Source organism: Chiroxiphia lanceolata, chromosome 5 (genome assembly GCF_009829145.1).
Source record: "Chiroxiphia lanceolata isolate bChiLan1 chromosome 5, bChiLan1.pri, whole genome shotgun sequence".
NCBI classification, from domain to species: domain Eukaryota; kingdom Metazoa; phylum Chordata; class Aves; order Passeriformes; family Pipridae; genus Chiroxiphia; species Chiroxiphia lanceolata.
In genome coordinates, this window is record NC_045641.1 from 64,758,320 (window position 1) to 64,783,657 (window position 25,338).

The window sequence follows — 25,338 nt, forward strand, 5'->3', positions numbered from 1 at the left end:
TTCCCTTAGGATGAAAGTGGAGAGGCCAAAACACAGGAATAAAGCCTGATTCTGACATGTTGAGTTCATTCTCCCAGCAGTAATTAATAACTTAGTACTTACCTATCTACAGCTTCTTTAAAGTGTGCTGTATCCATGCCAGCTTTCCTGGTCACTGAGAACCAAACCAGGTGGAAAATGTACCCTGATGTTTACTTTACCACAGCATGGATCAGTACTACCTTTAATCACAGTATTGCCTGCACTGAAAAGCAGGAATACGTCAAGATTTTTGGTAAACACAACCACCACACATGGCAAACGTCAAGATTTTAATGACACTTTTCAGTGCTTTCCATCTTCAAAGGGCTTCCCATTGGTTGACATATTTTAGAGTAATGACTGTTTAAAATTGCCCTGTAAAGTAAGTGCTCAAACTATAAAGCTGTTTTCTGGTGTTCTTCTCTCCCCTGAGTTCATCACCCCCCAAACCCTTAGAATGGGAGCTGTATTCAGTCACAGCAACACAGTCCTACCATATTAAAAACTGCTTCATGACAACATGGTCAGCAGGTAGGTGGTTTTGCTGCTTAATTTGTCCAGCATTTTACTGTAAGTGAGACAACTGGCTCAGCCTCCAGGCTTGGCAGGATAGGTGCATGTCTGCCACTTGAGTCTTGCTTTGCTGTTCTTACATGCCCCACTTCATTCAGAAACTCTTTTTTTCTTTTAATCCGACCTTCAAGCATGTGTTTCATAGATGCTCCCATCTATGGGATAATAATGCTTAGCTGTTGTCAACAGTGATGATTTCATAACATGTCACGAACAGGTGCCCATTATATTCCTTTATTGGAGACAGAAACATTGCATAATTACAGATTTGATGAGGAAAACTGCAAATAGTATAGACTGATTCTACTGCCAGCAAAATACAGTTATTACAGGATTTATAGACATACAAATATAGTGCTTCTCTCATGCCAGATGGTCGGTACGTAACAATGCCATTAGGAGCGCTTAATTGTGCTTCTACAAAACCTTTAGAGGAGAATGAGGTAGAGTTTCCTTTAGTTTATCCAGGACTTTTTCACACATCTGTCCTTTACTGCTTTTATATGCTTCAGATCCTTGTAAAATACCCAGTTAACTTTTAACATTGGAGAACACAGAGACCCTTCAGAGGTGTTTACTTCTCCCTCTGTAAGTTGCTAATTTCCCACTGCTTATATGCTATAACTTCGATAACTACTACTGCACCTTTCTAAATGCCTCAAAGGTCAAGTAGATCAGGACATCTGTCTTTCCAAATTTCTGCCCCGACAGAAATTGTTTGTAAATAGCTTCAGAAAAAAACTCTTACTGGTCTCCATTATGGCAAAGAACTATTTTCATTCTGTCACCCTCTACTTAGTGGCCAAGCCCTCTCCCTGGAGGCAGAGGGAATAGATCCGCTCTTTGTCAAGGTCCTCGACTATGAAATAGTGTTAACGATGCATTTATCTCCTACTTGCAGTTCTAGTCAACAATTATTTAGAAAATTAATACAAATTATGGGAAGAGAATAGGCCACTGACCTGTTAGAGGATCCGGAGCATTACGTGTTTGTTTTGACCTAATATTTTACTGTTTTATTACATATAAAAGCGTGTTTGCAGGTTTCAGTTGAGATATGAGGGCCCAAGTTATGAAAATGTAGGCACAGATGTAGGTATTTAAGCAACTGAGTAAGAGCATCTACTATCCTGCTAGATTTTTGGTATACCTGGGTGGTCTCCTGGACTGAACAAGAATGGTAATGATGTTCTTCTGGCCTCCTGCGTTCGCTGACTATTTTTACTCTCACTCCTGGCACACCTGTTCTGGAAACAGAAGACTTTTCACTTTACCTTTTGTTCTGGCATTTGCTGCAAGCACTTACTGTTTACTAAAGCCCCAGAGGAGTGCACTAGTAGGGTGCAGTAGAGAAAAAAACCCTGTTGTTTCACCTGAAGTGGTCACTATTCTAGTGGCAACCAAATCATAGTGAAGAGGGAACTTGGCATACAGAAAGAAGGTGATTACATAAAGAATAAGAATGTTTGCTTTCTTCCTATAAGGTATTGAGATATGATAGTGTAAAGTAATAGTTCAGCAACACTGTATAAGACTTCTAAAATGAAAAGCAAAGTTTTTATTAAAAAGTGCAAAATTTCAAAGATTCCATGTTCATCTCTCAATCACTTTGATCATAAAATGAAAGAAATTCTGTTTGTGCCCGACAGTACCTCCTGAGATAGCTTCTGAGCTCCTGCATCTCACCCTGAAATGGCTGCTCTAAGCCTGACAGAATCAAAAACTATAAAGAGTCAGTGTTATTAAGAGAACCAGCTCTTAAGAAACTTTCCCAACTCTTGCTTAGAAAAACAAGCAATACACTTATTTTACCTATTGTTCCCTGCGTACCTCTTTGGTAAAAACCAAAAATGACCAGTGTTGTAAAACCACTTGGAACACTGGAGTTAAATACTTCCACAAAGCTGTCTTCTCTGTTTCTACCTTAACATTACCCAGCAGGCATTTGAAAGACTTAAGAATTCTACATCAAGGTCTTAAATCCTCCTTAAGATCTTTCTATGAACATGAAATTTAAGAGTCTTTTTTTAAACCATGGCATGAAAATTCAGCATTGTGGCAAAAATCAGACACAATAAATTAACTTTCAAGATAAGCAAACAGTATAAATTCATGTTCAGAGAGAGGGATGAGAATATGGCCATGCTGTTATTACTAGTGAACATAATAATATTATTTTTAGTATATTGGGGTGTGGTTAACCTTGCTATTGTGATTAATGAGAATTTTATCTGAGCTAGTAATTCCAAAACTTTATTCCAAATCTAATGCTTGACTGTTCTAGTTCAATATTGTTCCTAACCTGTTAAATCCTAACGTAACCTGACTGTTCTACCTCAAGGTAATGACCAAGCTAGTTTTGTTTACGAAGCTGGGGATATATTTGCCAAGTGTGCTGTAGATGGCACTCAGATTTTGCACAGTCAGGGAAAATAGCCTGGAATTCCTACAAAGCATGATGCTCAAAGCAAGACCTGGACAGGAGGACTGCTACAAAAGTATTTTTCAACATTGCAATGCCAGTATTCTCTTCTGCTCTTATGGCTAAAAATACAAATACCTATTAAGAAGTTACTTAGCTTAGATGATTTAGGACCTGTGAATTGTTTTTCCAAATCTTGAGAATAGTGACAAAATACAGTAAAACACAGTTCTTCCACACTTCCAAATTGCTGTTCAGAAAATCTGTTGACAAAGAGGTTTCTTGGTGCTACTTGACTAAGTGCACCTCTAAAACAGTCTCATGCTAATGACTTTACACTGAGGGGTATAATCCTTTCTTCAAGCATCATTTTTAAATAGGATAGCCCTGTTTGAGGTGAATTCTCTTGTCAGGATCTTTCTATATGCTACTTTGTATTCTGAACTACACCTGTTACTCATTTATGGGTTCATGCACCAAATCTTTAATGTGTTTCTAATTCAGATAACATTTTTCTCCTCCATGATCAAAATGGTTCTAATCTAAAGTAATCCTTGAAATACTGGACTCTACATGGTATCTCTCTCACTGCTTAAAAAACTTTGTCTGGAAAGCTTATTTGATCTGTAATAAAATAACTTTTTATGCAAATGTTTGGATTAGAGTTAAAAGCAAAACCACTGGTAGTACTACTACTCTACACTTACAAAGAGGTTAGATAACTTGTCCAGGGTCGCAAAGTCAGTAGCAGTCTGTTCAGGCATTATATGGGTGGTAAAGCACAATTCTGATCCCTCAACACCTGGAATAGGAACAAAATCCCTTTTTTTTCCTTTTTTTTAACTGCCATGATTGCTAAAAGAAAAAGAATGCAGATGGCCACTTTTAGGTATGAGACTCAGTGGCATGATGACAGAAGATTGGGGAAAAGGGGCTGCAAGTCCACGTGGAAGGGAGAGAAAGACAGCAAGGAAGAGCCCACCCCAGGACACACTCAGCCACCGTTTACACCTGCCCACCTCTCAGGGTACGAGCCTGACATGAGAACATGAAAACTCACCACCCACGGGGTGGATCCCATGCACAGGCAACGTGCCATGGTCTGGCAGGCTGTGCTACCACCTCTTTTATTCTACTCCATAGCAAGGCACTACCAACGGACAGTTCGCGCTATGAAATCTGTTGAGATGACACAGATTGTTCTGGAGAGGCCATTGAATTCAAGAGGGTTCCTCCTCTAATTAGGCAGCTGTGAAATCAGTCCCAGCTGTTTTTCTGTCTAACTCCTTGGAATACCATGTATTAGACAGACATTTCAAATAACTTGCATTCCAAATTAATTTCAAAAATCACATTTTCCCAATTTAACAGTCTTCATGCCTGAGGATAAATAAGTATAAAATAAGTGTACAGAGTGTATGGTATCTCTATGTTGAATTTGGCAAACCCAAAGAAGAGTTTATGTACAAAGAGGAGGAGTGGAGAACAACTGCTTTTTGGCTTGAGACATTTGAACAGGTGTAAACAATGGCTGAGCAGAGATATCTCACTACCTGCCTTTTGTCTTACCAGACTTCCCTTCTATATCCCAGAAAAACCATGTTTGCTTTGAACTGCTATGGACTGAACAGATTATCTAGTCTAGGAACCTTTATTAACATTCCCACCTGGGTCTGTCACTGTAAATTCTCAGTGAATTTGCCCTCATTGCAGTTAAGAATCTAGTTAGGTAATGCCAGTTGCTGAAGCCATAACTCTTGGCACCAGAACAGCTTGTATGAAATGCCAGTTTCCTGAAAATTCTCTTATTTGACAGACTTCTTTCTTATGCATGAATCATGCTCACCAAAGTGAAAATTAAGGACATGCTCAATACTGAAAATAATAATCAAAAGAATGAAGGGAAGAAGAAAGAACATATGAAAATTAGAATTCATTATTATCCTTTTAAAGTACCAGTGTTTGTAAAACATAAGCATGTGAAAGGCTGAATCTCATTTGATCAACCCAATTAAACATTAAATAATTGCAGCCAATTATGCAAATATCACACAACAATATTAATTTGTTGATCTTTTTTGAACAGTCTCAAATTCTCCTAATGTTAGACTATCTTATGTCTTAAATGATCAATTACCAGAACCATAACTAAGTGATGAAGAATGGATAATTGCCTAGTTATGATGTACCATACTCTTTCTATGTAAATCTGTTGCAATTAAACAAATAGGGCACATGGAGAAAAGATGTGCAGATGTTCTTTTACAATCTATTATTAGCTCAGGGAATACCACAGTTCCCTCCTAAATTTTACAAGCAAAACCAGGGAGAATGCAATACCAAATACTCTCTATTACTTACACATATTGTTTCTTTCCTTTGGATAATGGGATAAAAAAGCAGTGGCAGAATTCAGAGTAGGACAGCATGCAACACCAGAAGAATTTCCTGTACTATACTGAGCTGTCAGCTCCCTTATTTAGGTTTTACATTTTAAAATCTAGAACCTATTCCCCTGGATGCCATTTGGAAACAAGTATAACTTTGAGTTGACACAACCAGAGTAAAGCAATTAACCAAGATCATCAAGACAACAGTTAACATACACACACTACATGTTTTTTTCTTCCCTGCAAGAAAAGACCATGCATTTCTATAGGTCATTCCAGTTCAATTCTCATAATTTTGAAGTCTCCATCAGCTCAAAATGTGCAGTGAAAGGAAAGGTGTCTCCCTGGTGAGTGCAGGAAAGAGTGCAAACCACAACAAATGAAACCACCTGGTTTCTTCACATTAAATTACTTGCAAAGAGTTTAAGAAGAGGTTTATACAACTTTCAGGTTTACACTGCAGTAAAATAATTCTTCTATCTGGTCCTTATTCATTCTGCCTACTGAATAGATTACTGCTGGTACACTGAGGCCTTCAAGGGGATTTTTGATATACAGTATCTGTCAACCCTAACTTCATCTTGAGATGTTAAAGTATTGTACAACCACTGAAGATAGATATTTTAACTTTTCCTTTTGCTGCTAAATCTAAGATGAACATAAGGGACAGATTAGATAGTTCAGTTAAAAGGAAGCCACATGTGGTTTCTCATTACATAATCTTGTAGAGAGCTCCATGCCACGCTCTAGTTAAAGGCACTCTTTAGTTACGATACTGGTCTCATCGGATAAAACTTACTACCCCATGTTGCATCTTGACACATTCCCCACGTAATTTTTCCAGCCATGTAATTAAAAAGAAAGGAAAGACTACCAGCAGCTTGTAGCACACAGTAAGATACTGAACGAAGACCAGCACACGGTACAGATTCAAATGGTCAGAAATACAGTCACACAACACTATTGCTACTGTAAGTGAAACACCATTTTGTGCTTGCAGTTGTTGTCTAAAGAAAATACTATTCAACAGATTTTAACAATGATTACAGTGTCAGAGAGAACTTTCAACTGTTCTTCATTAAAAGATCAGGTCGGACCGCAGTGAAAGGTAGGAAAAGTCATGATTTGAGGGAGCAAAAGAAAGAAATGGTTAAGGAAGGGCTGTCTTTAAAACCAGACCAAAAATGAACAGGAAAGCCATAAGGCTATTCTTTAACAGTTGCATAAGGCATGGATGGTCTATTATAAATTATATTTTGCCTTTTTAAACTATGTTAACAAATACCAGTAACTACAATGGACTTACAAATCATGGGAGAGATACTGTTGGTTCTTAAAAAAATAAAGTGCTAAATGTTTCCCTTAATACTTGTGCATCTCTACTACAAACTAGGACAAGAAATGTTTCACTTTTGCTTCTTATAGGACTCCAATAAAGTGTCAATAAAGTTCCACCAGTTTTACACTGAAGTAGCACTTTGGAACATTGATACAGAACATGGTGATCCTTTTTGGCAAGAGAGATCTTAAAGCTGTTCAACAAAGCTGTGTGCAAAAGGAGAAAGCTAATAAATATTACAGAATGATTGTTAGTGAACATTTGCAGAAGTTATTTCCCTGACTAGGGGCTACATGCTCTGTATTGCTTCCAAAGTATCAAGACTGCATGTGAGAGAGCAGCGTTAAATGGGGAATTATGTGCTTAAACAGGATGACACCAGAGTTTTGAATGAAAGCTCTTTCCTTCTTGTGCTAGAGATTTGCTTGTTGACAACATTGCTTGTTCCTTAATAGGAAGGACCTTCTACAGTACACATATGTCAATGGAGACTGGATACGTTTCACAGTGAGAGGTGAAGGGGACAAGAAAAACATTTTGCTGGTCTAAATTATGTGATTGGATGATGAAAGAAATTCCTTAATCCAAACTCTGGGTTGCTGTGAAGAGTGGTTGAATTTTCACAGCCACAGTTGTCTAATCTTATTTTGTAGACATTCGGCGGGAAGGCAACACTGTGCCCACAACTCCCAGGTCCGTACTAGGCCTAACAAAGGGGAACTTTTGCCTCAGCAGGGCCTGACCATGCCCTTCAAATCATGTCTGGAGGAATGTATTCAACTATTAGAGAGGTATGCACTGCCCGAGCAGCCACTGCATATCCCCACGGAGGGAAAGGCAATAGGCCAGCAGGGACCATATTGCAGGCTTAGACCGAGTTAGAGAGTTTTGGCCCAAAGGACAGAGCTATTCCACAGAGTATGCATGAGGGGGTCTGGAGGGCTATGCAAACTCAGGAATCTCCCATACAAGCAGAGTATGAAAGGAAAGAGCATATGGCTAAACGTATTTGTTTCCCAAACACAGAGCAAAAGGCAGGACAATGCCAACAGAACCCTGCAGGCAGCAAACAGGCGACGTCCTCGTGTCACACGACGTGTTCTGCTGGTGATGGCAGCTAAACAAACCAAACTGAAGAGCAGTTGAAGAGCATTTTACAAGTTTTCAGACTGTACATAAGGAGGCACTAAGGAAACCATTAGGAAAGTTCTATTGCTAACATTTAGCACCTCTACCAAGAAGACAGGCTTCTACCAAGGAGATTACAGTAGAAATCAAAATGATTGTGTTCACATTTGCCGGATTGTGGAAACAATCATCCTGGGGAGCAAATTGATACTTAAACTATGCTACACACTGGCAGCTACAGAAGTTGTCATTATTTGTGTCTGTTCTATCTGGAGGGTCTGAACTCGTCCACCTTCATGACACCAGCACCGCCCAGTCGCTGTCTTCTCTTCCATACTGAAACAAAGCAAAAATGGAGTTTAAGAATAGAAGTTAAAAGAAACAGTGTACAGTTATGATACATGCTTAGGTCTGTCCTAGGAAAGATTCATATCCACTAGTCTGATAGTAGTTTATACTATTTCTTATGCCTTTACTTCTGTTTTTGATTTGAGCAAAAGTAGCTTGAAGCTAAAACCATATTCCAGCAGGTTGACTAAGAAGGGGCAATACTGATACTCACTAGAGATGATACAGAACAGTCCTGCTTCTCTTCCATCAGTTTAATCCAGTTATTCCCTGAGGTCTGCTCACTAATTCTCTCCTAAGTAAGCCCCTGCTCAAGCTCCAATAAACAAACAGGTTTTTTTATTTCTTTTTACTTTCAAGGTGGCTTTTTATTATAACATTCTGACTGAATGTGAAATAAAAGCATCACAAATATCAGAGAGTACAATTGGAGAGAATTGTAATCCAAAATAAAACAAATCATCTTTCCATACACAAACCAACAGGATCACCAGGCAGAAATGAAGGCAACCTATGGTGTGGAGTTGTATCCTTCCAGGAAAGGATACAGTCATTAGGCAGCACTTCTAGTTGCTAAGCTGGCTGCATGTTCTAAATCTCTGTCACCAGTCCTGTAAATGCTCCAGAGAGACCCCAAAACACACACAGGGCTCATCTAAGTAAATAAAACAGTGGTGGACACACTAGAGGCAGACATGAGTTGGGAGTCCTTTCTCTCATAGTACTAAGTTCAAGGAGCTTAAAAACACTTTCAAGCAAGAAATGAAGATTGATTTTTAAAGCTTTACGTAGGCTGAAAAGATCATTCGATGATAATTTATCCAGAGTGGATAAAAGGAACTCCTCCAATCCAGGTTCTACATCATCAGGAGAGGAGATAAAGGGACAGGGAGAAGACAACAGCTCCAAATCAGGATGAGCCAGAAAAAACACAGTTCTAGATCCCCAAAGAAGTGGTGTTCACTGTGCTTGTATTTTACTCTTTAATCCAGCAGGTAAAGCCTCTACATGACCTTCATATGTGTCATGTCTACTTTTCATTACTAATTCTGCTGCTCCTGTTCTTAAGTCTGCAATGTGGCTGATTAACACTGGTCAGGTGCTATACAGAACCTTGCACAAACCACTTGTTCAAAGAATTTTCACCTTATATTCCCAGTAGTCAGTGTGGTTGCCTTGGGAATTATAACCAAGGCAAAGCAGATGTATTGTTAGTTTAACCACAAAACGCTAAATTACCTTCATGTGAGGCAATTCTGTTGGGGGCAAAGACAGAAAAAAGAGATGTCTTTGACCTTCATATCACTGCCTCTCAGGGAAAAGGTGGCATCCCCACATCCTCCAAACCAGGGAGCAGGCAGAGGCCAGGGGATTATTTGTAAATTTTGTTGGTTTTAGGTAGTAGTATCATGTAATGCTCTGATGCTGACAAGAAGTTGCAGAGACTGGTGGGTTGCCATTTAACTACATTTTGCACCTGCTTCCAGAACTAAAGAGGAAATGAAATGTGATACCACAATCAAGATGTTTTCATTCTGGAAATAAAAGCAGGTTTAGCATCCTTTTCTAATTCTGTCAAAGACTTTTTGACTTCAGGCTTGTCAATCCCATCCCTCTTACACTGCCCATCACACCCAAGTCTTGCTTTGTAAAACTTAACACATTCATTCTCCTTTCTTGGTTGTTTTCCAGTGGCCTATCCATTTAAACTGTGCAACATTGAAAAAGACAGGGGATTGACTAAATATCTGTTCACTGCTGTCTTGATTGCAGTGTTTAAATGTATTTTCTATCGTGTAGCATAATGAACATATCTTACTTACTGTCCAATCCTTTCAAGTTGCATCCTAATCTATGTTTTAAAGGGTATAGCAAGAGCTTGTTTATTCTCAAAGCATGGATGAAAACCCACAGAAACATCCAAGTGGTATTTCAGTGAGAGTATTCCCAGAGAAAATGATCTCATCCCTAAATCTTCTAACTCAAGCAATGATAGAAGACAGTTTACTATGACTAATTCATTCATAAACACACCATTATTTTTTACAATGTAATTGATTTAATCTGAAGTCTTTATCAACCTTTAGTGATCATGATATCTACTCAGTGATGGGAAGGGAAATGCGTATTGCAGTTCTACCACTGTCTCTCTCAACTGGCATGAGAAATGGAATCAGTTCTGCCCACGAGTTTCTAATTTGTCACTCCAGCTCTAGTTCCACTGAACAGCTGTTCACACCCAAAGAACTCCTGTTGAACACAGCAGACTTGTGAAAGAACAATAAGCAGCCTGAAAACAGACTTGGAAACACAATAATGAAGAGAGTATGAAAATGTTAAAAAAGCATGCATTGTACTCAAGGGAATTGGTATAATAATACTGGATAAGGAGCCCTGCATCTCCTGGTCAGAGGTTCACATGCAGGACAGTGGTGGTGCTGAGAATTTTTACTTTTTTACAAATGTCTGTTGTTCAAGATGAAATGGATACATTGCCCTAGTTCAGGCAACAGCACAGAGACCAAAGCTGTGTTTGGCTGTAATTTCCATTGATATTTTTTCTTCAGAACTTGAAAATTCTTTGGAAGAACAGCCTCAAACTGTCCAAATGATATGACAATAGTCCAGTGATACTGCAAAGAGATCTTTTATTTTAGCCCTCTTGGTAGAAAATATAAAAGATCTTGGTCAAAGATCCTGAGAACTCCCCTGACATTTTAAGAATATTAGATATTGCATTTTGTCTGTTGCAGCACTGTTTTCTATATGACATCCTGGGGTCCATTTGGATATGAGCCCAAGGAGGACTTGGGACAAGAACTCAGAAGTAAATATATGCATAATAGTCCAGGAGTAATGAATTTACTCTTGGCGTGTAACTAATGAACACAGGGTATGTACACAGTTGAAAGCAAAAAGGTCCATATGCACAGTTGTGAAGGTCAAAGAAAAATAATGTTTAGTAACAATCTACACTTTTTCAGCCTCCTCCTGAGCCTTGGTTGGTGATGGAAAACCAGAGTGACAAGACAGGAGGCAATGGGCAGAAACTAATACACAGAAAATTCCACCCAAATACGAGGAAGAACTTCTTTATTGTGGAGGTGACTGCGCACTGGAATAGGTTCTCCAGAAAGGTTGTGGAGTCTCCTTCACTGGAGAAATACAAGAACTGTCTGGATGCAATTCTGTACAATGTCCTCTAGGATGGCCCTGCTTGAGCAGGGAGGTTGGACCACTGACGACCCACTGTGGTCCCTTCCAGCCTGATCTGTTCTGTGATCGCGTGATCAGGGAGGGAATGGAGGAAATCTCAGGGAGGAGGCTGGATAAATTTGTCTTAAGCCAGTCACTATCTATTGGGCAAGGGAGAATGACACATATCACAGAATTACTGGTAAGAAGTTAAAAAAATTTAGTGGCAAATCTAGCATCTTGAGCCTAAAGCTAAGAATGTGGAATGGAAACCATAAGACTTAATTTGAAAAAATCCTGACAGTACTGCCAAGCAACTGCTATTGGATCTTAAATGAAGGGGCTTGTAACTTGTCAAGACCCACTTCTACAAGTAGGTGGTCTTCAAGAGCCCCATAAACTACACTAAATAAGGAAGAGAAAACAGGCAACTAAAATAAGAAGGGCCATCACATGTTGATCACTGATTTTACCTGAAATGGTATTGGCTCCTCTGCCCAGACGTGGAGATAAAGCACAGATTCCAAATAGACTGTGATGTTTAGCAAATCACAGAGAAAGGAACTGTTTTAAGAACAAGAAGTGACTGTGTGACTGGAAAGATGCTGAGAAAGAAACAGTGATCAGTTGGCTGCATTCAGTGAGTGTTTGCTGCTTCACCCATCCCTTTACTGATTAGACTGTACTCATTTGTGATCATGGCTAAGATGCTTCATAATCCTATTTTTTCCGCTTAAAAAGGAACCTATAACAATAGTACTAGATTTCACTGATAACAGTAATATCTTGCAACTCGTATCCAGCTGGCAAGATGAACAGGGAAAAACTCTATTACACTTCATCCCTATTATATTTTCTCAAAGAAAAGAGAACAATATTGATAGAATAATCACACCAAATGAAACAGTCTATATTATTATATAATGCTTTCTATAGCACCATTACCAAAAAGATTATTTTCCAATGCTTTCAAATGTTCACCTTTTATTATTTTATCTGGTTATAGAAGAGGAAACACTTTACCTGGATATCACTCAGCTTATTCAGGAAACGAGTTGTTACCTCAGGCCCATTCTCCATAGTTGGAATGTGCAAATGCTGACATGGAATAAAGGAGCAGGAGAGGGGGGAGAGAAAAAGAGAGTAACATGAAATAATAACCATACATATGAGTGCCTTATGGTTGCCAACAATTTTAATAAATATTTATCATGCTGTCTAGCCCTCTTTACAAGTAGTCAAAGGTTGTTGAAATGGGTTTTTTTTAAAGGAGGGCACGCTGAAGCAGTGAAAAGTTAGATTAGTTGAACTGTTATGCTGTTTTTAAATAGAGGCTAATCTAAGCCTTCCAAAAGATCTGTCCAAAACAGAGGGATTATTGTGTAGGCAAGAGTAGTAACATTATATGCAGTATTTCATTTAAAAATATATCGTGTAGAAATACAACACTTACATTTACAGAACTTATCACTTGGCACCTTGATGTCTCTGATATTCTCTTAGCATCAGATAGTATCAATACATTTATTCTAGCTTATTAATTCAAGAAGTATCACCTAACAGCCAATTACTCTACTCACCACATTTAATGGAACAAAGCACATCCCTATATGCAACTGCAAACCCCCAGCCTTCTGAACTAACTCTGTGCTGGCTAAATAGCATCAAGTCAGCTGAACAGCCTGAATGTCTGTGGAGTTCCACCTGTGCAGGAGAAATCTCCCATATGTCCATAGTAGGTGGAAGCAGCTGTGCACCCTCCTGAAACAGCTCTTCCATCAGAGCTGAGATGAGGGGTGAAGAAGAGATGAGCTTGAGGAAGAAACACAGCAGTGGCCCAGAAATTAGGTTTCCTGTCAAAGTCTTTCCTCTGCTCACCTTTCCCAGGTGCCTTAGCTTTGGAAAAAAAATGTTCAATAAAAGAAACATGGGAGAATGTATTTTTCTGTGTTTGCAAACAACCTTGGGGGTGGGAATTGTTGTTTGTTTTTTTTTTTTCATTTTCCATGGAATTGAAATTTTATGTTTTTAACTATTACAAAAAAACCTAGAAAACAAGAGGGAAAGTTCTCTTCTGACAACACACCAGTAACTCACTTGGGAAACACTGTTCATCTTTCCAGGCAGCACTCCTTTTCTATCTCCCTTGTTTTTTGCTTCAGCTGCAATTAATTATAATAAAATTCTGAAGAAAGAAGAAAGGAAGGAAAAAAAAAAAGAAGAGACATTTTCTTACCTTGCCCTTATACAAAATTTTAGAGATAGGACATACAATGCAAGCTGTTCCAGCACCAAACATCTCCTTTACTCTGTCTTCTTCCAAGGCAGCTGTCAGATCACTCATGGTGATGTATCGCTCAGACACTTTGAATTCTCCCTGCACAAGAAGAATACACCATAAAAATTGTAAAAAGCTTAAAAATGTTTGCATTTTTGTTTTCCACACTGAAACATCTTTAATAGAACTATTAGCCTAGTGGCAATCAGTCAGGTTTTGGTTCTGATTTTGTGATATTTTCAAATCCCACAGTATCACACAAAATAGACTTTAATCAAAAGAACAACCTTCAACGAAGGACACAATGCTGCTGATTAAGTGACACTTCCCTCTGTTTTAGTACAGAATATTTGTATCACACTAGGGAGTAACATCAAAGAATTTGTCATTTGTTATGTGACACAGGATCTGACTACTCATGGTCTCTAACATGCTTGAGCTTGTACAAAAATTAATTATATCAAGAGAGCCTTTGCATCCCACTCTCAGAATCACCGATCCCTAAGCAAAATACATTCTGTTAATTCCACTTGCAAGGCCAACTAGATATGATATATTTTTTTAATCCCTAGTTAAATTTCACACTGTAGCCTGCACACAGTTGTTACATACAAAAATTTACTGCACTGCAGGCATGAATAAAGCAATTCACACTGGACAGTCTTAACACTGGAAGTGTTTTACCTCCTACAAGTGTTGAAGAATGCATTGCAACTGATTGAGGGGATGTGTTTAAAAGAAAAAAAAAATAAACATCAAAATTTGAAATTTTTATTTCGTGGATTTGTAGGGACATTATTGTCCTATCAGACCAAACTAAAGCTTAGCCCTTTTTTTATATGCAAGCTTTTTAACATGAAACAGAGATGCTTATGATGGCAGAAAATATGATTAGCTCTGGACAAGACAGTATTTGGAGAGAGAGAGGGAGGGACACCATGTAAGCAGAGTTTCAAACAGGTTAGGCAGTGGATGTCAGGAAGAAGAGAACAGCCTTTGTGAGAGTAGATTATTTAAGTGGACTAAGGTGAGAATCTGGCATCTCACAAAAAAAGCCCTATCAACTAGAAATATCAGTCTGTCTTCTAAGGGAGGTGGGACTGACAAGTGTGCATGCATGTCTGCACTTGGGGAGTACCAATACAAATAAAGATACATAAAAATTCAGGGCAGCTCATCAGGGACACGCATGCACCATGAAATACACACCCAGCACTCCTCAGTGCAAGTTAGGTTTAAGTGGTATAACTGTGAACTCTATTTCTGGAAGTCTTTCAGATACACGTGGTTAGAAGTTGAGTTAACACCGGGGAGAAAGTATCACACATGCCTGTGTTATTCCTGCTGTTCCACCCCAAACAGAAGCCTGGCCAAAACCAGCAGACAGGATACTGGGCTTGATGAGCCCTTATTTTTACCCAAGACACAGTAAAACCTTTGAATGCTGTAGAGGCAGAGTGAACAGATTGCTGCATTTCAAGATATGAGGTAGTCCCAAGTGGCCAAATAAGTTCTTGGGTGGCTACAGTACAGAACAGGAACTGGAAGCAGACAGATGACTTCAAGGCTGTGGCTAGCTAGGCTGCATGCTAGTTAGTGGAAACAAGGCTGGAAGCATGAGAACTAAATGGAGAAATAGTGTGCTGATGACTGAAGTATAGCTACGGTCATGCATGGTAATTCTTTGTTTCCTTGCTTTAAGTTGCTGGTACCGGTGGATTTAATGAGAATTTTCGTGTTAAATACTACACGCAGCTACTTCAACAAGGTTGGTATTGTTCTGTGTGACAGGTGTGGGTATCCTGATGTTGTTGGTATTCTATGAATTTGCATGCCCTTAGTTCCCATTTAGGTTAAAGGACTGAGTGCACCCTCAGCAAGTTTGACAGCAACACCAGGCTTCGTGGCACGGTTGTCACGCCGGAGGGACCTTGGAAGTAGATTTTCAGACAGGTTGGATATCACTCTGAGCCATTTGATCTGGTTGAAGATGTCCCTACTCACTGCGGGGAGGTTGGAATAGATGCCTTTAAATGTCCTTTCCAAGGCCAGGTTGGATGGGGCTCTGAGCAACCTGGTCCAGTGGAAGGTGTCCCTGCCCATGGCAAGAAGGTGGAACAAGATGATCTTCTAAGGTCTCTTTCAACCCAAGTCATTCTGTGATTCTATGAACCCAGATTATTCTATGATTCCATGATTTAACCAGATCAGTTGAACTTGAAGGTACTGAGCACCAGAAATGTTTGTTTCTGTTGACATTATAACATGGTATTTGAAACTATCACTGCCAAGGCCAAAACACCCACCCAACTGCGTGCCAGATCCAAAATGCTTTGCCTTGTCACTCCTGGAAGGATGATGCCATCTAAAGGTGGGGTTGCCAGTTCATTTTCTGTCGAACACAGAAGAAATAGGAACACTAGTTTAAAAAACAACCAAAGTAACAGAAAAACATGTTTACTGATACCACACCAAACATGTGGGTCCCTTTAAATTCAGCTTATTCCATAATTCTGTGGTACCCAGTAAGATGCAGTTTATATCAGAGTTCAGTAAGAAGATGAATTACAGAAAATCCATTCAAATAAACAGTTGTTCAGTGTTTGGAACCTTTTGAGTACACTTCAGTGGGTGGGGAAAAAACAGATTTCATACATCAATATATACATGGCTTATGCCCAGTAGCAGGTTTTATTTCTTAGTGCCTTATGGGTTCACTGTATAACTATTGGAAACCATCTAATGGTTCAGTTTTCAAATTCTGAAGAGAGAAGCAGAGGGAAAGCCACACCTAATAATCCCAGGGCAGATCATGACTTTCCCTGAACTGCTTTATTTAATTTAGGAATATGGGATTTAGTGTATCTACTTCATGGCAGCAACATGAAACATTTACCAAAAATTTTGAAATCCATCTACTGAATCAGTAAAGCACTGGAAACCTTGCCAAGCCTCTTTGAGAGACTTTGCAGTAGGTTAGACATCCTTTTTCCCTTCCTAATTTTCTTTTTACAAATTAGAGCTATCTTAAGAAAATTCCAACACAAGTTCTTCAACTAGTTTGGTTTTTTAGCTTGTGCTTCTTGTTTCCTTTTGAAAAAGAACATTAGATAAATATTCATCTAACATAACTAATGAAATGGCAGATAAATGGTAATCCACACTTGGTAAATACTTGAGCTACAACACAAGTTTGTAGGTAGACTTTGTTCTTCCATCTGATCTTTGCAGCAAATTATAGTTACTCTTTTTCATTTTAAACTATCTCTTTCATTGTAAACAGAGTTTAACATTTGAACATTTCAACATTTGAAAGGAATATAAACATTTAAAATATTTGCTGGTTTCTATTGTCAGAGAACACTGATCATTCACTCTTTTTCAGACAGAGACTTTTAGGACAGTCTCAAGTTTGCCCTGAGAAATCAAGACATCCACAGTCTTTCAGTAATACTATTCATATTTTTTTCTAACCATTTTCTTTCCCCAATGATAATTCATTTTCTTTCTTGATCTTATAAGGAAACTACCCTTCTCATAAAATCCACAAATCATTAAGTTTTTTGCTTATTTTTTACCTAGGTCACATAAAAGGAAAAGATATGTATCTTCATGATTGTATTATGTCCCCATCTCCCTGGACCACGAGAAGATCAATGAATCCAGGCCTTTTTGAACCACTCTCAAAGGAGAAGCTGTCTTTAAAATATTTGTAAAAGCCCTGTGAAAAGTTGCAGCTGGGTAGAAGAGAAAAACATGGTGTTCGTCCTTGGACTGTGGGAGCAGGTTGAGCTCAGCTGCTCAATACTCTGTTTTCAGCACTCAGGCAGATAATTCCATGTACAAACACTGCCTGCCAGCCAGAGCACACACAGCTCCAGACTGACTACAGCATGGGCTCTCCCCACTGTGTGAGGGGGCATTGGGGTTGGGGTGGGATAGGGGAAATGGAGGTTAATTAAATGGAACTGGTCATTGAATCCACTACTCAACTTTCCATTTTGTCAGGAAATAGCCATTACTTTTTAATGCAGCCAGCTCTGGATTTATTCATCTGGACTGGAAATTTTTCTTGTCTATGCTTCCCTGTTCCTTTTATGAGGATCCATACACACACAAGTGATAGATGTGAACTGCCATGCCAAAATGTATAGAAAAGTTGCCCTAGGACAGGCTATATGTTCTGCTCTGGTTTGACTAACCCATAATGCCATTCCCTAACCTATCCAGACTCCTAAGCACAGCAGTGATCTCTTCTTTCTCATACAGTCAAGAATAGCAGCTTTCCTTTCTTTAAAGCCTGTACAGCATCACTCCTAATTATGATGCATGTCTGGCCCTAATTCTGACACAACTCTCAAAAGAAGAGGACTTTAAAACTTTCCATGAGCCACAGGGTTCACTTGATTCTGAACATGGAAAACCTGATGTCCTGCATTTGTGACCCAGTCACATACAAATGCACTCCTTTCTTTAACACAAAACTTCAAATACTGTGGGCTTTGATACCAAAGATTGTCACTACTCTTCTCTATTTGGTGATCTTGCCACAGATCTTGTCCAGGACCTGTTTAAGCTCAATAACATATATTAATTAATTTGAGCTAGTCTGAAAGGGTGCCAGGCCAAACCAGCCGCCAAACAGCACTGAGCAGACAGGACATGCAAGTCTCAAAATGTTTCAAACAGCCTGCTCTGTAGAATTTTGTCAAGTGTACATATGATAACTACCAGCCTGGGGCCACCCAGGGAACATCTGCTCCCCTGGTACCCGGCAGAGACGATAACATTATCCAGCATGGCATGCCAAAAGCTCATCCTCTCTGTGAATTGATGCCAAACCAGGCTCCATATGACATCAGTTTGTCCATCTCCCAGAAACCAGGCTGTGAGCTCACAGACTCCATTTGCCTTCTGAGTTATTTTGACGGACTGGGAGCCTTAAAATGTATAGTCACAGAAAGGGGGGGGAAAGGCATTTGAAGGAAAATGTCAGGGTTTCTCTTCTCCTGTTATTGTTACATTGTTGCAGCAGTAGCACCATCAGCCCAGTGCCCCATTAAACCAGGCACAGTATGGGCTTGCTATAACAACAGAATTCCGTCAGAGTGTGTTAAAGGGGATTTTTTAAATGAGGTCTTGCATATTATACAGCTTCAATTTTTTTTACACATCTGTATTTATGAACATATAGCAGACAAGACTGCAAACATGAGATGCCTTCAATACTAGTCACAGTACAACTACACTGAGAAATTCACCTATTTTACCAAAAGGATAAATTCCAAGTGAACTTCGAGGTCAAGAAGAGCCCAGGAAACCCTTTTTTCACTATTATTAACAGCTGACTTCCTCTTCCAGTTTGTTCTGGATCTTTCTTTCTTCTTATTTCCCATCAGGCTTTTCTTCTACTCTTCCCTCATGCAGTCACTCTGTGTCTCTGTCGATTTGCTTTCCTCAATTACTTTCTCCTCCTTTCCTTTGTCTGCCATCTCATTAATTTGCTGCTCTTCCCTCCTGCCATTGCTATGGCTTTCTGCTAGAGCAGAAGATACAATCTTTATTTTCTTGGTAGTCTACTTGTACAAGATACTTCAGTAGCACAAATAACCTGACTACAGAACACTAAGCAAACTTACATTAAATTTTACCTCTTTCAGAGAATCTTTTCACACCTCTATTTTTTAATTTATGAAATTTTGAAGTGGGTACTATTAATCACCATTTTAATAGCAGCACTAAAGTATTAAGCAATGCCTGAAAGCTATTAACAATGTCTTTACATTAAAGCTAGAAGTGGAGCACAAATGGTTCCAAATCACCTGGAGAAACTGAATTTTTCAAAAGTGGACACAGATTTCATAGGTAGCCATCTTCATGTTGGACATACACTTAAATTTTGAGGTTTTCCATAAAGCCAAGCCTATATTTTAGGCAGAAGAACTGACATTGTTGCAGGAAATGAGTTTCAGTGTCAACAGTTTCTTGGGACAGTTTTGTGCTATGAAGAGGCAGGTGGAAGGGACTGTAGGGCAAACAGATTTTTCACGTAGTGAACATAAACTGTAAATAGGATTTGATGAATGAAATGAATAAATACTCCTGTATTTATGCAACAGCAGATATCCAGGTATGGTCATATTCTAAGCCTCTGCCAGAGCAGCAGTGGGAATACAAGAACTGCATAGAGCATGTCATGTTATTTTACCAAAAACTGAGTGGATTCCTCTCTACTCCCTCCTTGATGTTAGAAATAAAACGTTTTTTTCAGGCTCCTCTTGCCCTCCAGGATAACAGGTCATGTTTAGTCACAATGCTGTAACTGAAAATATACAGCAAAGGCTTGCAAGAAAAGCCTACTCCCATGGGAAGCATGGATGTTCTCCGGTCTAGGCTTTACTGGGATGGGTCTGTGATTGGTTATAAACCAAGGAGAGCAGTTCCGGCTACTCAGCAGTGACCTCAGAACAAAGAAAGGCATTTTCCTCTCCATGATGATCAGCAATTTCTGCCTCTCTCAGTTTGATCTCTCTCTCAGCTGCAGCATTTGCATAACAAAACCAAACCACAGCCTAAGTGTCCTTCGTGAAGTGACAGAACACAACGACAAGCGCTTTCTAAACCCCGATGCAAAGCCAAAGGTAAGGCATGTGATGACACACATTGGCAGCAGGAGCAACTCTCAGCCCAAGATCCCCTAAATTAAGCATTACCCAACACACCGGGGGACAGGGAAGTGCTCCAGTGAGGATACTGCCGTGTCCTGTGAGAGGGCAGGTTTGCCAGCACACAGCCTGCTTGGGTGGCATGAATTACAAGTTGTTTGCTACGGCCACCTCACAATAGTACCATTCACTAGTGCACTGGTAACACAGTGATTGGCAGATCTTTGGAACAGTACGGTGCTGCAGCTGGATTATTCCAGCATATTCCTGGTTTAAGCACAATGAGAACATTGAATTCTAATTGTGTCCCCGGTTCAGTGTCCTTTCCCTGGGCAGAACATGCCAAAATCTATTTTCATGTCTCTCCAGCAAAGTTGCACAAGGCATAAATTTGGCCATCTAGCTACACTGACACATCTACTGCTGCTATAACGACAAGGAAATTTCTAGTATTTACTGTTTCATTCACAAAACTTCATGGACTCATTCAACACTGAGGGAGTATCATCCCCCTTTTAAAAAAAGTGGTAAAGACTTTGCAGGACAAACAATGATACCAGAGCTGGGAGTCAGGTAGCTGAATCCCTATTATCCTACACTATCCAAAGCACACTGCTGTTCCCACAGAATGTTGCCTCTGTGCTCTGCAGCTGAACACTCTCAGAAAAATGGCAATTTTCAAGGGTACCCGTGGCACTGCAATGAAATCTGAGTTTGAATCCTGCATCTGCTGCATCGTGCAAAAACTCAATAACTCTTCATATTCATGGAGGGTCAGCATCCATGGAAGTCAGGAGGTATCCTTTTATTCACTTGCCAATTCACATTGGCTCAGTCCTTTGAAGAGTCATATAGTCTTCCAAACTAGTTATCAGGTGCAGCTATCACCTTTAAAGCTCTGAATATATGCTTACACAATGGGTGTTTTTGAGATGTTTAAATAGTTGGCAGTTCATTAACTAGTTTTCTAATTAGCATGTACATTGCTCAGAGGTAAAAATAGCTTCAAGAGTGATGGTATGTCTTGAAAGCATCATTTGAGCATTAGTGATCTGGAACATTTACTGACATGTTTCTCTCTGTCTGTCATCACTGGACAGAACTTCAAATTCTTTGAAGAAAGAGCATTTCTTCATCAATTGGATGCTGAAATACTTCTGGCTATGCTTTGGGAACATCTGACTTGCCAGAGAGTGACATGGGAGCCACTCATGCTCAAAAGCACAGAATTTGAGGAGATGCACAGCCACAAGTTGTCTTTTAGCACCTCTGTGCTGTTTCTAAGCAAACGCCTCCCCAGAGATCAAGCTGCTACAGCTGAGACTGAACCTGATGTGTGACCTTCTGTCTGGGTAGACTCTGCCCTTCTGAGCACATGGACTGCCCCAGCAGTTTAGTATGTTATCAGCAGGCAGCATTCACACCTGCTCCAGAATCTCCTCTTTCACAGTGATATAACTAAGTCACCTATTGGTTTTCAGAAGAGAATAATAACTTCTTTATTAACAGTTTATGATCTGCACTCTAATAATCATTTTGTGGATTAAACTGCCTACTCTGTTAAAGTTTTCATGCTTTATGTTACTGTACCTCCATCCTCATTGACCCAGTAGAGAAACAGATTCATTGTTCCAACTTCAGTTATTTGGTGATCTTCTCCATAAAGCCACAAAACCTGCTGGCAGCCAAACTCCAGGGCTTCTTGCTGGGCATAAATAGCAGAACCATAATTCCTTCAGAAACAAAAAGAAAGAGCAAAGAGTTATGACTATCTAATTGGGTATCTTCTCATTTTTAAGCAAGATTTTGTGCACATCTACCTTATGAGCAAGTGCTCTGCGCACTCACTGCTTGTCCCTGGGACATTTTCTTTGGAAGTACTCTACCAGTATTTTACTAGATCATTTGTATCTACAACCCCAAAACTTTGCAGGGCTGAACAGCATCAACAGCTCAAAGATATCCATCCAAAATGGATACCTCTTGTTCCATATTCTGGGCATTCTAATTACTGCAATTAAACACCATAGGAAAGCATTTATCTTTATTTAGCAGTTGGCATCCTGGAGAGAGAACAACAATTACTCTCCAGTTCATGGCTTAAAAAAAAAAAAAACAAGAAAAAAAATCATCTACCTCATCTCATATATCTCAGATTAACAGATGAGTAATATGTGTCAGATGAATCTGTTGCTGCACAAATATCAACAGAGGCGAGTTATTTCTTTTCTAGTAAAAGACATTCACAGAACAAGTAGCTTCAGGAGCTCCAAGTGGACCTTGATGAATTCCATATCCCTGAGGAGCAAACGTTTTCCTGAAATGCTGCCTGCAGAGCAAATCCAACTGAATAATACCTGCGCTTAGGCCTGGTTCAGCAGAAAACTGCCAGGCTAAAGTCAACGCAGATCATTGGCTCTTCTTTCCCTTAAACCCCCAAACTCCCTCTGCTAGCTGCAGATGGCTTGTTGGGACAGCCTGCCAAGGAAGGAGGTCAGCAGCCAGTGCTGCTCCTTGCCCAGCTGGCAGTAGGATGCCGTACTGAAAGATGCTTCACAAAACTGATGTCTTCAGTGTCAACTGCACCAAGGGGAAGAGCGAAAGTATTACACAGACACCTTCCAGCTCCAGTTCCCTAGGTTGAAGTGCTGCAAAAAAATCAACTTGGCAGTAATATTCAAACAAAACCATGCAACTGCATTGTATAAATAATATTTGTGAAGTACGATTTTGAAATCTTTGTGGTAGCACATTGTTTGTTTAACTACTGCATTTAATGTCTCTACATCTGCTGGATTAGGTACTTCACTAAAACCCAAATCTGCTTTGTGAGCTATGTAGAGAAATGCAGAACAATGTTTTCTTACCCTCCCATTTTGCAGTCCCCTGTTCCTCCTTTCCAGGCTCTTACGTATTTTGGATCCGCCCATAAGGATATTGGATTGAAGCTTCCACTTGCAAAGTAAGGGCCTACAGGGCTCAGTATGACATACAGGAGGGCTTTAGTCGGCTTCTTCACTCCAAGGGAAGGCTGAAAATAAGGGATGTAAACAAATCAAAAGTCAGTGGCATACTTCAAACATCGGGTGCTTTTGAAACACTGCTTTCAGTGGAACTGCAGCATGAGAGCTTTTATAAGGACAATGCAAAGTGCTGCAATGAAGAGAAAATATTTATGTAACTTCCCCCCATCCAAGCAACATAACAACCCTAATTTTATAGACTGTCACCATTCACTTAGAGCATTCCATTTACCTGTATATTACTCTAATCTTCTCAAAGAGTTCCAACCTTTTGAGAATTCAGAATTTAGCTTAACAAGGTACTATATAATTACATGAATTAATCATAGCAGAAGCCTTCAAAGCCTTCTAGGGGGAGGAGTGGCAAGAACCACTGCTAGCAATAACAACAGTGGAGAAAACACTGTCAGCTGCATTAGTGAGGAGAATTAGCCAGTGCCACTTAGAACTGGCATTGGTAGAGTCGAGTGCTGGCATTGTGAGTGACTGTGTGACAACTAAAATTATTTGCCTGCTAGAAATAGTTCACGCAACAGCACAGGAAATAACATGGAATGTATCAGATTTTTTTTTCCCCCCTTCTCTCTGGGGGGCTTCTTATACTGCAGGTCATCACCATCAGTACTTGAAGGTGGAGGTGAAGTTTGGTACTGGATAAAGTCTGAAGCCTCTGGTAGGAGACTGCTTACCTTCATGATTCTGTAAAGCTTGGGACTGACAACAGAATCACAAAATTATTACGTTGGAAGGCACCTCTGGAGGTAATTTTGTCCAACCCTCCTGCTCAAGCAGGGCTACATAGAGCTGGTTGCCCATGATTCTTGGGATCTTCTGTACAACTGAATGGGTTACTATTTTTTCTCCACTCACAGAAATCAGTTTTGTATAAAGAACAAGCTCATCCTTGGTTTCCACTGAGAAAAAGTTACTAAACTTAAATCTTTAGGACCAAAGCTAAACAAAGCACGTGAAGCTAAACTGGGAGGTAGAAGGGAAAATAATACTGTAATACTGGAATGACTGGAAAATTCAAATAAGCCTTCCCCAGGTACTGAAAGGGTTGTTTTGATTTCTGTCTACCTTACTCCTTCAGAAAGACTTCTAACAAGATTAACTGATTAACTCAATACTTTTCCTGACTTTTACACGATCTCCATACTTTTCCTGACTTTTACACGATCTCCATACTTTTCCTGACTTTTACACGATCTCCATACTTTTCCTGACTTTTACACGATCTCCATACTTTTCCTGACTTTTACACGATCTCCATACTTTTCCTGACTTTTACAAAAATTGTGCTGCCTGGTTTCGAATTGTGTTGACTCATAAAAGCTTAGTAAGACATGAAATCTGGAAACAACATATGACATAGTGGAAAGGTCAGATGTGTTGGCTAACCTGAAACAAAGCCCAGCAGCAAAAGAATTTCCAAGAAAAGGGGGAGAAATTCAATGTTTAATATCAGTGCTTTACAGTCACTGTGTGGAGGTTCTTCCATCTGAAAATCTGCAACTAATTCACAAGCATTAAATTAATGGAATCCTAGAACACACGTGAAACGTGCAATGTGTGGTAACTACTTACAGTTGTGGATGTTGCTAAAGAGTAACCTGCCTAGTTTGGAACCCCACGTTCTTCAGCTGCCTTGTCCTACACTCTACCATGATAAGTTTCTCTCTTGCTACTGCTTAAAAAAAAAAAAACCAAAAACAAAACCAAACAGACACCCTCAAAGTTTTCATTAAAATAAACTCTCTTTCTAATTCCCTTTATCAACACAATAGGCTTGACTTACACCCATGTGAAACTCAGAGAGTACACAGTAATACCATATAGCAAAGGAGCTCTTATAAGGCCAGGTTTGTCTGGGTTCACTAACAAATTGACATGAGAATTTGTTCTCAGTTCTGTTAAAAGTGTCTCTCAGAAGAGCCATCTTAATTTACTGGGTAG

The 25,338-nt window shown here is 39.5% G+C and overlaps 1 protein-coding gene across 1 annotated transcript in view; it reads right to left on the reverse strand.

Moving 5' to 3' along the window:
- Window positions 1–815: 815 nt before the first annotated feature.
- Window positions 816–25,338, reverse strand: part of BCAT1 (branched chain amino acid transaminase 1) — a 61,536-nt gene continuing 37,013 nt past the window's right edge. Inside the window, exons 6-11 of the mRNA XM_032688785.1 lie at window positions 23,227–23,390; window positions 21,950–22,092; window positions 16,001–16,086; window positions 13,653–13,793; window positions 12,440–12,514; window positions 816–8,209 (exon numbers count right to left, since the gene is read on the reverse strand). Of these exons, the coding sequence (XP_032544676.1) occupies window positions 8,168–8,209; window positions 12,440–12,514; window positions 13,653–13,793; window positions 16,001–16,086; window positions 21,950–22,092; window positions 23,227–23,390 (651 nt within the window). The 3' untranslated portion in view covers window positions 816–8,167. The remainder of the gene's footprint in view (window positions 8,210–12,439; window positions 12,515–13,652; window positions 13,794–16,000; window positions 16,087–21,949; window positions 22,093–23,226; window positions 23,391–25,338) is intronic.